This window comes from Polyodon spathula, chromosome 17 (genome assembly GCF_017654505.1).
Source record: "Polyodon spathula isolate WHYD16114869_AA chromosome 17, ASM1765450v1, whole genome shotgun sequence".
In the NCBI taxonomy this organism is placed as follows: Eukaryota; Metazoa; Chordata; class Actinopteri; order Acipenseriformes; family Polyodontidae; genus Polyodon; species Polyodon spathula.
Window position 1 is genome coordinate 21,679,742 of NC_054550.1, and position 13,187 is coordinate 21,692,928.

Sequence of the window (13,187 nt, forward strand, 5' to 3'; positions counted from 1 at the left end):
TCAAGTTGCATTGCTCTATGCTGTATATTTTTCTTTTGGCTAACTGTGTGCTGATTAAGCCAACTGACCTTTAAGACCTCTAATATTGGAAGAAAAAAATACTGATGCAGGAGATGGGATTCAATTTGAGTTATGGCGCTCTTATGCTGATAACGATTTTAAAGAAGCACCAAACTATAAAAAGGTTAATGGATGTTCTTAACATGATATTACAATTAACATTATCACAGTTTTTGCTATCTGGTACCTTTTGGAATCCGGAGTGCTAACAAACATATGGACTATGATACCAAGAAAGGTTATTGAAGCAGAAGAAGTATAAATGGGTTCAAGCAACACATTTTTCTTTTCAAGGAGGACTGAGGACAGAAGGAGTTAGCTGGCCTGATGGGTCACACACCTTTTCCTACCGTAGCATTTATCAAAGTCAGTTACACGATAACAGGTAATTGAGCTGTCAGCTTCTAACACGGCAAGATGGAATAAGGGAAGAATAGGGATTTACTTTCAAAGCATGTACCGAAACAATGCAGTTACAAATGTAGTTATAAATATTTACAGCATATATTTTACAATGTATAGGAACATGAGTCACTGTAAGGGGGGATTTATGCAGTCAAGTAAACTATTAGGGCCAAACAAGCATATCACCTCTTTGAAGATGGACTGTATGGAACAGTACCAGATTATTTTTATCCCCCAATTAGAAACAACTTTCTTGCTCACAAAGACGAGGTGGCAAGCACTCCAGCTATATTTTTCTCTGCTGCTCCATTGTGTCATAAGGCCTGAGTCTCGTGTCTTTTACACCATTATACCACATTGCTGAAGTTGCTGCTTTGACTCCCTTCTGTTGGGTCTGATAATTTAATGCCATGGATCTTTAATACTTCCCGTCTGGTGTAGATTCTATACTGTTGAAGACCATAACTTCAGCACAGATAGTAGCCTGAGCTTGAACTTTAAACACTAGACCCTGAAGCACTTTCCCCATAGCTCAGTGAAAGAATCATCAAAGCCATTTTAGAAAACTCAGTGGTACCCAAACTAGTACTTGGAATTCAGCTTCAGTTCAGTGCAAACAGTGTCAGCTGTGATGTTGTGTGGAGTTTTACACAACACTCCCCACAGACATAGAGAGAACAGACACATAGAGTAGACCGTTGTCCAAGACATATCCTCACAGGGTTTTTTGGGAGGGGCACACTGCAAGAAGTGACTGCACTTTACTGGTAAGACTAAACTTGAAGGCACAGATACGGCCCCAATACCCCTGAAACGGAAATACAAGACCTGAGTGTGTCTCTTGAAAGCACATAGAGCCTGATTTGATTTTAAAAAAGACAGCAGTTGCTGGAAAACATGGATCGAAAATTGATTAGCAGTTTGCTACACATGTGGACCGGCAATGCTATACTGGTGTTCTTTTCTGAAAAGAGGCTAATATTGCAGATAGAAGACTGTTTGGTTCAAATTGCATTTACTGCTAACAATTGATAGAGCCCTTGCGTCTACAAGCTTGTTGCCCAGCACTGACTGCAAGCTAACAAGATAACAATGCTGTGGACCAGAAGGGGCCAGGCTCTAAGACTTTTGGAATGCAAAGCATAAAGGGGCTAAAAGGCTTCCAAGGACTGGTGTTAGACCCAAAGGTTCTCAGGGAGAATAAGAGATAATGCCACTGGACTCAAAGGGTCGCAAGCAAAACGGAGAAATACGAACAAGGAAGATGACAAGAACTAGATGTATGGACCTTTTGGGGCGCCAGGGGTTTGAAGAATGCACTGAGTTCAGAGGTCGGCACATTAGACTACACACACAGACACACACACACACATGCACACTAAATTAAATACTTTTGCTATTGGTAAAATGTCAGAGAAAGAGGAGGTGGACCATCTATACAGCAGGGTATTTAATGTCCTGCAAAAATTGTAAGAACGAGTAATCTGTGTGTCCTGTACCTGGGACCAAACTACCTGTATATTTCAATAAACCTAACAACTGATTGAAGAAAAGGACTCTGTGCATTTTCTTGAATCTACTTACTCACCATTCTTTTTTAAGTTTCATCAGCGGTGCTTTATTCCCTGTGTTGTTTTACAGTGATATTCAATCAAATCTCCAGAAGATATCATTGCTGTAGCAACAGCCTTAAACTTGTGTTAACAACAATCTATCAGCTCTTAATTTAAAACACACATATAGAGTCTGGTTTAATGTCCTCATATAAAAGGGAAAGAACGCAGGTGCTTTTTTTTTTATTGAATTCCCCCATAAGCAGTAGTTTGTGGTTTCACTAAAATGACTTAGCCATACACTGTAAACCTCCCAGAATACAACAACTGATTGATCTAGGAACTGATCAAGGAAGAAGACAGTTGCCATAATCTCTGGTAATCTGTTCATCTTCTGCCTCTTGTGGTCAAATCCCATCTTGATAAAATAAATAAATACTATTTAGACTTGTAAGGTCTTACTACTGCACTCCAGAAGAGATGCTTGTGCTTCTTCTTCCAGAATAGTTAATGTCCTCTGCAGTTAAAATGTAATTATTTGAAGTTAGCAAGTGGCTGATGTAATAACCTCAGTCTGTGGATGTGCCAGGGGACAGTGTGCAAGCAGGCAAGCACTGTGGAAGCATCAGCTTTTTAAAGTCTAATTTTAAACCTTGGAGTCGTTTGCAGGAATGCTTGAGGCTTCCAGAACAAAATACACACCAAATAAGCCAAAGCCATCGGAGTGACTCTTTTAAAAGGCAGTATCATAAAAAGCTGAGATGTATGTATTCTGCATATGACTTTTCTTTTTCTTATCTTCAGTGAATTAGTAATTTTCAGATGCTCAGTAACATAACACTCCACATCCCCCTTAGAATCTCTTCCTGAATAAATCGGTTTTCTACAGGAAGAGAGAAGAACAAAATATCTTGGAGGCGCCGACCGTTTTTAGCTTTAGGTGACTGTCAGAAACACAACTATTGTTATTTGCGGATATCTGTGGCAGGGTGGCTTTTGGTGACGTCAGATCAGGAAGAGACAGACACAAATACTGTGCGTTGAAGCACTGGTCGCGCATTTATTAAATAAATAAATAAATAAATAAATAAAACATTTATACAAAACAAAACATTGATACAAACGGAGGCCAAAGTAAACAGGCAAACCCTTCTTACTCGTGTAGAACCAGCATGCGAGGCAATTGCTATTTCTTCGAACTCCTCTTTCTCTCGTTCTTACTCCCTGAACACCTAACCCCGGTCAGCAAAAGCTTTTATTTTGAGGTCGAACTGATAAACTGTTCATCAATTACCTTGTTTATCCCTCGACCACATTCTGTGTGGGTTCTCTCGTATGTGTGGTCGACAGCCAATCTATCAATAAATAGTTTGCTGCATTCTCACAAGATTTAGTCTGGCAGAGACGAGACGCAAACATCACCCCTGCAAAACTACATTAAATTATAACAATAAAACAAACACAAAACTGTACGTTTAAAAAACAATAATAATAATAATAATACAAAACAACACAAATAAACACAGGGGTGGGGGTACCCCATCACAATATCTTAAAATGATTTAGAGATATAGCGAAATGATCAGGAAGATATTTCGAGATTTCTCTAAATGACAAAACATTATTTAAAGATATCTGTAAATCAATTTGAGATATCTTTATTTCATTTTCAGATATCTAAAAATGAAATGAAGATATCTTTAAAATGGTTTATTTTCAGACATCGCACATATATCTGCAAGTGATTTACAGATATTGCTAAATATTTCAATAATGCAATCTGAGACATCTCTAAATGATCATTTGGCTTGCCATACAGTATCGTGCAAAAGTTACTTTAAACACCTCACTCTAAAATCTTTATGTTTGAGGGTCAAGTAGACACATATATACCTTGTTCAAGGAATGAGCCAAACATTGTGTTTGTCTTCTAATTAGTTTAATCTCTTTATAAATACATGACAAATAAATGAACAACACCACCAACATGCATCTTAAAACAACCTAGCCTTCAACATAAGTCCCTTAATGTCAAATGCTGTTATAATGTTGAATGCATAATTTAATATTCTTACCACACATTGATAATTAATCTGTCAACAGACAATTATATTTTCCAATGATGCTGCCAATATTAACACCTTTTACACAAAGACTTCCAGGTAAAACTTCATCAGGTAGTATCTACCATATAATAACACAGTGCAAAGCATTAGCATGCTGGTGCAGATATACTCTAGGCAATGTGCTTGCCAAAATAAATACTGTCCATTAAACCCTCATCTTATAGGTTAGTACTCAATATAGAAACTCATAAAAACATACTATAAAAAATACAAAAATACAAACACAATTAGACTTTACACAATGATTGGCCCTGATTGAGTGCTCTCCCCAAGCGGACAGAATATTTACTTGCTCTACTAAATCTCCAGGGAAAGTATATTCAAATTCAGATGATCAATTCCCCATCTCCAGCGCTAATTAACATAATCAAGGTAATCTAAAATACAGTTACTGACTAGGGGACAAAATGACAGGCATGGATGGTTTTCCCCAACCCAATTGAGAACTAAATAAATATATTATATCCTATGAAGCAGATTCAGAGCAGAGTGCAATGTAGGTGCCGTCTCTACTGTATATGAGCTCAGATTCAATATCTTTGAGAGCTTTACATTTCAGTGTTGACTTTGGGCAAAGCTTGAAATCAAAATGAAAATAATTTATTTTGGGGTTTGCCCGGGCAAACCACGGTCTGCTCACTGCTTCTCGGGCAGCGTCCGAATCACTCCCTCTGTTCTTTCATTCCTGTTCTGAGTGACAGGCAGACCTTCAGAACAAGGAACATCAGAACAAAAATTAACATGAGAAACCACACTGACATTTGTATACAACAATGACAGTATTATTAATAATGTAATAACTGCCAATAATAATAAGGAGTTGTATTTAACTGTCTAATCAGAGAGATGGATGTAGTTACTGGGTGGAACATGAATGATTACCTGATTCATGTTTGACATTGTTTATGACAAGTCATCTAAGAGCTGGAGAGCGTACTCAGTGTAAGTTAAGTATGCAATACATATCAACAGAGAGAAGGCAATGCCTCCACAATTTCAAAGTGAATTTTTTTCTTAATTTTATATCTATCTATATATATATATATATATATATATATATATATATATATATATATATATATATATATATATATATATATATATATATATATATATATATATATATATATATAGATAGATAGATAGATAGATAGATAGATATAAAATTAAGAAAAAAATTCACTTTGAAATTGTGGACACACACACATACACACACAATGAAAACGTAACAGTCTAAGTTTTACATCAATAGCTGATTGAACACATACATCATGTTATTTACGTTTTAAACAGTGAGCAGATAGGTTTGTTGATTGCTTGACTAGTATTGTTCCTTGGGATAACAAAATACTGAGCTCAAGTCATGTGATTTCATAAAAACATCAGCTGCTCAGTGTTTAGTATTTTAGTTGAGTTAAAATCACCAAAATGAGTTGATTACGAATCTGTATAAATAGCCAATCGAAAAGACTTTAACGCAAGAACAGCGAAAGACACGCCCATGCCCCACTTTGGTAATGAAGATCGCCTGGTTGCTATCAGCACGACTGAAGGCGACTTGTCTGTGAGAGAACTTGCCTGAAGAATGAGATGTTCTGCTTCAACAATCAGCAGACTATCACGATTATCAAAACTTGATTCCTTGATCTGTATTTTTGTTCACATTTTCTGTGATTTTGTTGATATGTCTGTTTAAAATATTTGATTAAATCTATTAGACCAAGTGTTGCGTTTCTTTTGTGCAGAGAGAGAGAGAGAGAGAGAGAGAGAGAGAGAGAGAGAGAGAGAGAGAGAGAGAGAATAATAGATGGGCTTCAGTGAGTTACAGGAAAATAATTCCTTCAAGGGTTTAGGTGTCGTCATAAACTGCGAGACTATTTGGTAGATAATGAACTGCAAAAAAAAATGTATTTTTAAGGAAAATGTGTTTCAATGGGGTATGCTTTTTTTTTTTTTTTTAGTCTCTGTCAGTCGAAGATTTGTGTCGCTTGCTTGCTTGGTGCTCCCGTTGGTGAAGGATGATTGTAAATCTTCACAGAGACAGATTTATTAAAAGGGCCTAAAAAACACGAATTGTGGGTGTTGTCAAGTGATTGAAATTTTGAAAGTCATTGACAGGAATGTCTTTAATTTCCAGTTCCTCTTCAGTTTCTCTGAGATACGAATGTACACGCTTTACATCAAATTTTGTCTTTTTTAATGTATTCTCACTTTGCTGATCTTCAATGATCATTTCTCTACTTGGGTGTTGTTGAGTGATTGCAAACGAGACATTTTAAGTTTGAACTGAAAGTGGTCTTGAGCAGTCGAGTGGGTCAAAGTCAAGTATATTTTCCTCTAGAGGAATTATGACATTTTGACATTACTACTGAGATAGCATACCTTTTTTTTCCAAATGGCTAGGGATGCAATGTTCCGGAGCAAAATTGGTCAGCTGTGAGGCCGTGGCTGTAAAGAATGCACACTCCATCTGGGTAACGGTTGTGGTGATGGTTTCAAAGAAAACTAAAATAATAAAATGTGAAGACAACATAAACCAACTGGGTAGTAAACAAACTGTGAAATAATGTAATGTGTTTAAAAGTAAAGTTACAGTTAATAAATTAATGTAAATCCCAATCCAAATAACCATGGCTCAACATTTTTCTCAATTGTTCACTTTGTCCCCACTTAAACTGTTAGCTGCCTGTTTTGACACCAAGGAAACATGATACAAATTGCCAAGGAATCTCAAAAAATGAAAACAAGTGGGACTTGAAAACAGATGCCTTCTGCCGTGTGCCGTGCCATGAGTAGCAGTGGTCTGTGGTATTCTGTCTGCCCCCTCTGGTTTGTAAACTGATTTATAGCATGGCTAATCAGAATTGGTGACAGACATAGTTAACAGCTGAAAGAACGAGGTAGTAAAATCATAAGACCACTTACCGGGAGAATGTTTGGCATAATAATGTCACTACTTGTGTTCGGCAAAACTTGTACAGGGAACTATCACACTGAGCAATGATATTCATTGGTCTTTCTAATTAAATAATGAGGAATTCATTCCCTTTGCTTTCTCGTGACATACCCGTTCTGCTAAACAGCACAGCTGCATTTTTTTTTGTTTTACCTGTCTCAGTGCATTCCGTCTACAGCTGTCTAATCCCAATATTTCGTTACTGTAGTGTTAATTAATTGCCAGTGCAGTTTTCTGTAACTTGCTACTTTTCATATGAATTTGTATGTGAGAAAAATACCAACAATCATGCAAATTAACCACCTCCATGCAGCTACAATGCATTTGAATCAAGCATCCCCAGATATAATATTCACGGGGCGATGGTGAGTGGTAAGTGCAGTGCTTCATGACAGCTCAGAGAGCGCTATGATACTTGAAGGGAGTTAAAAGGATAGAACAGGAGTCTTGCTCTTATCGATGGTGAACCTTATTGACGAAGGCTGGTCTGGCAACCCAAGACTCAAAAAAATCCCCTACTCTGCAGAGAGCCGCTTACGTGGCGGCTTGGGAACAAAACTACTCATAGAGGATAGAAGGAAGAGAGGACCCGACTCTCGGAGAGCCACTGCAGCTGAGTGACTTGGAAACAGAGTTACCCACCGGGACCAAACGGATCTCCAAAGGAGAGCCTTAAAAAGAAAATATTAGAGGGATTCAGGAGCATTCAGGAATCATGGAGCTAGAAAGAAGTAGAGGGATTAGAAAGAGACTGAAGAACTGTGAGGCAGAGTTCACGTCAACAGCTGAGAAGGAGAGAGACTCCAGAAATTAGTATAGGGAAAGCGCACAAGTTGCGACAGGATAGAAAGTGTGGCCGGGGGTCCCCTGTGGCCCGATGCAGAACCTCCAGCTCGAACGGCATAGCCCAGGGAGGCCGGGGAAAGTGAGCCTCATTAACCCCCTAGATGGGACCGGTGCAGGGCTGCTGAATCAGAAGGAGGAGGAGAGGAGGTTGGGTACAAAAAAAACAAACAACGCTAGAGAGAGCGGAACAGGAAACAGGAGACTTATATAGAAGTAGGAATGTGATTGACAGGGAGATTAGAGATAGGGAAAGGATACACATGACTCACCAGTGCCCCCCGAAAATCAACCTAAAGGTTTACACTTAAAATACAATCAGGATTAAAATTAAATAGATCTATAAGGAAGTCACTGTTACTTTTGTGATACAGAATCGAATAATCCTTTCCACATTAGGCTATTTACTTCGAGAATATTCAAGCCACAGGCCTTTGCAGGGAACTTGAGTATGTAATTGCTAAGTATGAAATGAAATCGCTAGCTCTTTCCAATCATGAAAACAATGTCACATAGTGCAAGGTTCATTGCAACAACCTAGGTCTTCTATTTCATCATAAATAACCACAACATTTGCTCGACCTATTCATTTTTTTTTGTGTCCGAATAGTACATTCTGTTTTTCGAGCATACAACCCAGAACAAGCTTAACTTCATCCTGCTTCCAATGATGATGTCATCATTAATAGCTTGCCTATTTGTTTATTCTTATTATTCACATACCAACAGTCACAGGCAACTAACTTTGAATCGTGCAGTGATTCCCAATTTATAATATTCAGTTTGTGAAATGTTATGCCAGAAACCGGTTAGAAATGTGTGTATGCATTTAATTAAAATAAGCTGTTTGGATACTATTTACGTAAACACATGGAGGTACTCCTAATATCTCAACTGCAATCACGCCAGTCAAAAGATGTCTGCATATTAGCGTCTGAAAAAAAAAAAAAAAAAAAAAAAGGTGTCGGGTCCTCTGGAAGGCAGCGCAGTCCAATACACACAGGTACTGAATATCAGTCCTAAAATGAAAATAAATATATGTTCGCACAGGTGCTCGCTGGATACGTGATCCGAACCCTGCACAGACGGTCCGTAGGTAATGGTTCGCCGGTCGACCAGCTGCGCTAGTTCTTCACTACGAAGATCACATCCTATCGTATCATTTACAAAGATAATTGCCACGCACCACCAAATCTATGTAAATAATCTGAGGCAAAAAATAAAAATAGAAACATCTCTAGAGGCTAATGTGCGAAAAGAACTTGTCAAAGTCGCATTTGGTAAGTGCGCTCCCCGCAAAGCCTTAAAGAAATCGACACACTCGTTGATAGAAATGAATTGTGGAAATGTAACCGCTAACGAATTAACAGTACAGTGCAGAGAAGATATTATTTTTTTGTCTTTTAAGAGAAAGTGATACTGACTCTGCAGTAACATTTGGTTACACCAGCCTCTATAACTTCATACTGGAAACACTGGTCAATATACATCCACCGTGCACCGGTAGATTGCAAACTTTTTTTTAATACCCGTCTCCAACACACTTGCAACACAAATTTAAGAAATACCGTAGCCTATCAGTCCTATCGGAGGAATTCAAAACAAGGACGCATTAGGCAAAACAAAGTTCATGCCTAAAATTGCATTTGGCAGCAAACTATAAAACAGGTTCCTTTACAAAATTATTCCTCCAGTGCTGCGTAAAACAAAATATTATATATTATATTATATATATATATATATATATATATATTATATATATATATTATAATATATATTGGAAACGCATTATCTATATATATTATATATATTATATATTATATAATTGTGTTACTGTTAAAATAAATGTAAAAAATTTATACGATGTAGACACACACAAAAACAAATTCGCAAATCCACAGTCGAGTGAAACAAAGCATTCTGTTTAAATTCCTATCTCTCTTTGCACAGACAGGTGATGCTCAAGCATTGTTTTGTACTGAAGAAGATGCAGCCAAGAGCTTGATGGAAGCGACACGGTCACTTCTTCGAAGAGGAATGTAAACGGGGTTGCAATGTACGCCCCTCGATAAAAGCTATCGCTATTTACAATGCATTACTTACAGTTCTTAAGAACTGAATGTCATCTTCCCCTTCACCACCTTCAGCCATAGCTGTCGAGGACCCGGCTCTGCTCAGACTCCGATAGCCTCCTCCACTGGCAGCGCTCGACTGTGCTGCTCCTTTCCTCTCAGTATTAGCATATAGCTAATCCACATCCATATACGGGAGACCGGGCAAGTACACAGCACTGCAACCTGTCACTCTCGTCGTGCTTGTTTGCAAATACCCGCTCAGAGACAGGAGGTTGTTTTGGAATGCCGACCTAGCTAATGAAACACTACATGCATACGTGGTGTCTTGCAGTCAAAATATTGTATACCTTCTGACGCTGGCAGTGTCGTTTGTTTGCGCAAGAAATAACGAGCGTGGCTAACAGTTTAATTGAGTTCTCGGTTTAGAAAGATTTATTTAACACATCCCTTTGTTTTATATATATATATATATATATATATATATATATATATATATATATATATATATATATATATATATATATATATTTGTATATATACAAACAAAGGTGTAAATGTAACCAACAATTATATATATATATCTATATATATATATATATATATAAATATATAATATATATTATATATATATATATTGTATACCACCTAGGTGGACAAACTTCCCTGTCAAACCCCCTTGCTCAGCTGGGGCAGTATGCTCAGTGTCCTCTTCTTCCTGAATTCTTGCTGATATTTTGGAACAGTGTCTATCTCATTATCTACTTTCATTTCTTGTGACTCTATTGAAATGCATACTTTCATGAGAAAAGCAAACTTGTCAGCTTTTCTTTTTAATTTCCCTGGGGCTCTCTGAGATTATTGAGATCCAGTAGTGTAGAGCCTGACTTAATCACATATCTCTAACAAAAACAATGCACAAGAAGCGATGGCAAGCTTTTTAAACTGCACATGAACCATAGAAATGTATGGTATGGTATTCAGGACACTGTGATGATACCTGTCATTTGTTTGAAATAGCCATAACCTCAGTGGGTTAAATATGTTCACTTTGTCTATGAAATACTACTTGAAATCTATAGCCACTAGTCAGGTTACAAGTCACAAAGGTAATCACTTATTATTATTATGATAGCAGTGTTTTATCTTGAAGAAACCATTAGCAGGGCACAACATTACCAGCAATAGCAATACAAATTGGTCCTGGTACTGATTAACTGTATGTACTTGTTATTATAAAGACAAAAAATGACAGTATTACTTCCATGTAGAACAGCGATGAATGTAAATTTATTATAAAAAAAAAAACATGTATCCTACTGAAGTAACGGAGAGAGATACCTGCATGTACAGCGGTCATGTCTTATTCTCTACCTGATGGAGCGCTACACTCTAGTGGACATTTTGAATTATTTCAGCTTTCCCACAGTTTAGCTTAGAAAAGTAGCTATTCAGTGTTCTGTAAAGGTGAGGGACAGCGAGCCTCCCCTCACTACTCTGTGACCTGCACATTCATTCCTACCACCAAGGCCAGAATATTTTTATATTTGCTGGTAGCTACAGGTGCAGTTTAAAGGCTTCAAAGTGATATTAGCTAACAAATTAATTCCACAAATCTTGCTTTGCATGTCCATTAGCTACACAGGTCTCAAATGTACAAGTTACAAGAAAAAGCCGTTTTGTCACATGATATCTGGTACTACGAAGGTTTCCACACTTAACTTTCAGGAAATCTGTTAGACTTGTACTACCTGGTCATTGCACCTCAACATTGTCTTCTTGACAAAAGCATGTTACTGGCTGAAGTCAGTCGAGAGGAGAAGCAGCTGATTAGCTTATGACAGGAAGGAAACAGTTTAAGGGGTAGGGACAAGGTGAAATGACTAAAGAAGTGCAACACTATCTGAAAACATTCAGACTTGCAAATCAAGATTTCTTTAACCTAGTACAGTACCATATATCAAAATATCAGTTTTAGAACAGAAATGCATTTACTGTAACAAGTGGTTCTTTGAAACCTGCACATTTAAAACCTATATCATGAATGGAAGTGCACAACAGGTTTATTGAATTATCACTTTCAACATGCAGTCATAATAACACACAGACATAAAATGAAACAGCTGCTCCACATCACTCAGGAGAGGAGTGAACATGATACTAATGCCAATGAAAGGTTCTGTGTAGCTTGAAGCCTGCCATGTAAACAGCAAACGAAAGCCAATTCCTCTTTCATTTTGCTTCTAAATGTCTGGCAGCCACCCTTTCACTGCAATAGTTTAAACCACAAACAGTGCTGATAGAACACAGATTCTCCCCCTGCAGGCACAGAGAAACAGTTCACCATAGCGTAAAAACTGAAATTTAATCTCAGATTCTTGCTCTGTCTCCACTCTTCATGGATTACAAAATAACCAATGCATACTGCACAATAACATACCAATGGAAAGTGGAGAAAATGTCCATACCAGTATACAGTGTATATGTGGACAAGCTAAAGGTATTGTCTATACAGTTCAAGTATATTTATAAATGTACATTACACCGGTAAAGGCAACCTAAACTGTGTCTACTTACTGTAGTTTCACATTATATTTTTCACTGAGTGTGATTAAAGTTATGAATGGATTAATATTCACATTTCTACAATATTGAATATGTCAAAGAGTGATCTTATTGGTTACTATATTTAAAGCTGGTCATAATGAGAGATTACTATAGGAATTGGGTGTACTATACAGGAGTGTGGCAGGCTGGCGAGTGGAAAGAGGCCCAGAGACAGACTGCAGTTCAAAAAAATAACTATTTTATTATAAATAAACACAAAAATGAAAGGGCACAAGGGCCAAAACAAAACAATTTAAACACAAAGAAAGACAAAAAGCAAAATTTACAAAAATAACAATCTCCAGGAAGGTGTTGTGGAGGGGGTGGGGGGACATGTTTGCGTGTGGCCGCGAGTTGCGGCCAACTCCCCTCCCCCCGTACACCGGCCGCAATAACTCCCCCCTTCCCCCCCCCCCCCCCCCCACAGAGTCCAATTATGTCCCTTGGGTGGGCTGTTATGGTGGGTGGTGGTGGGCGGGGTTGATGTCGGAGCCCCCAAGCCTTCTTTGGTTGAGGGGGCCCCGAATGTCCAAGGTAGCATGGCGACGGCGGCCCGGCTCCCTCT

General features: G+C 37.9%; 1 protein-coding gene across 1 annotated transcript in view; it reads right to left on the bottom strand.

Moving 5' to 3' along the window:
* Positions 1-10,294, bottom strand: part of LOC121329664 (ryanodine receptor 3-like) — a 63,559-nt gene extending 53,265 nt beyond the window's left edge. Inside the window, exon 1 of the mRNA XM_041275371.1 lies at positions 10,047-10,294. Coding sequence (XP_041131305.1) covers positions 10,047-10,094 — 48 coding nt within the window. The 5' untranslated portion in view covers positions 10,095-10,294. The remainder of the gene's footprint in view (positions 1-10,046) is intronic.
* Between the last annotated feature and the right edge of the window lie 2,893 nt (positions 10,295-13,187).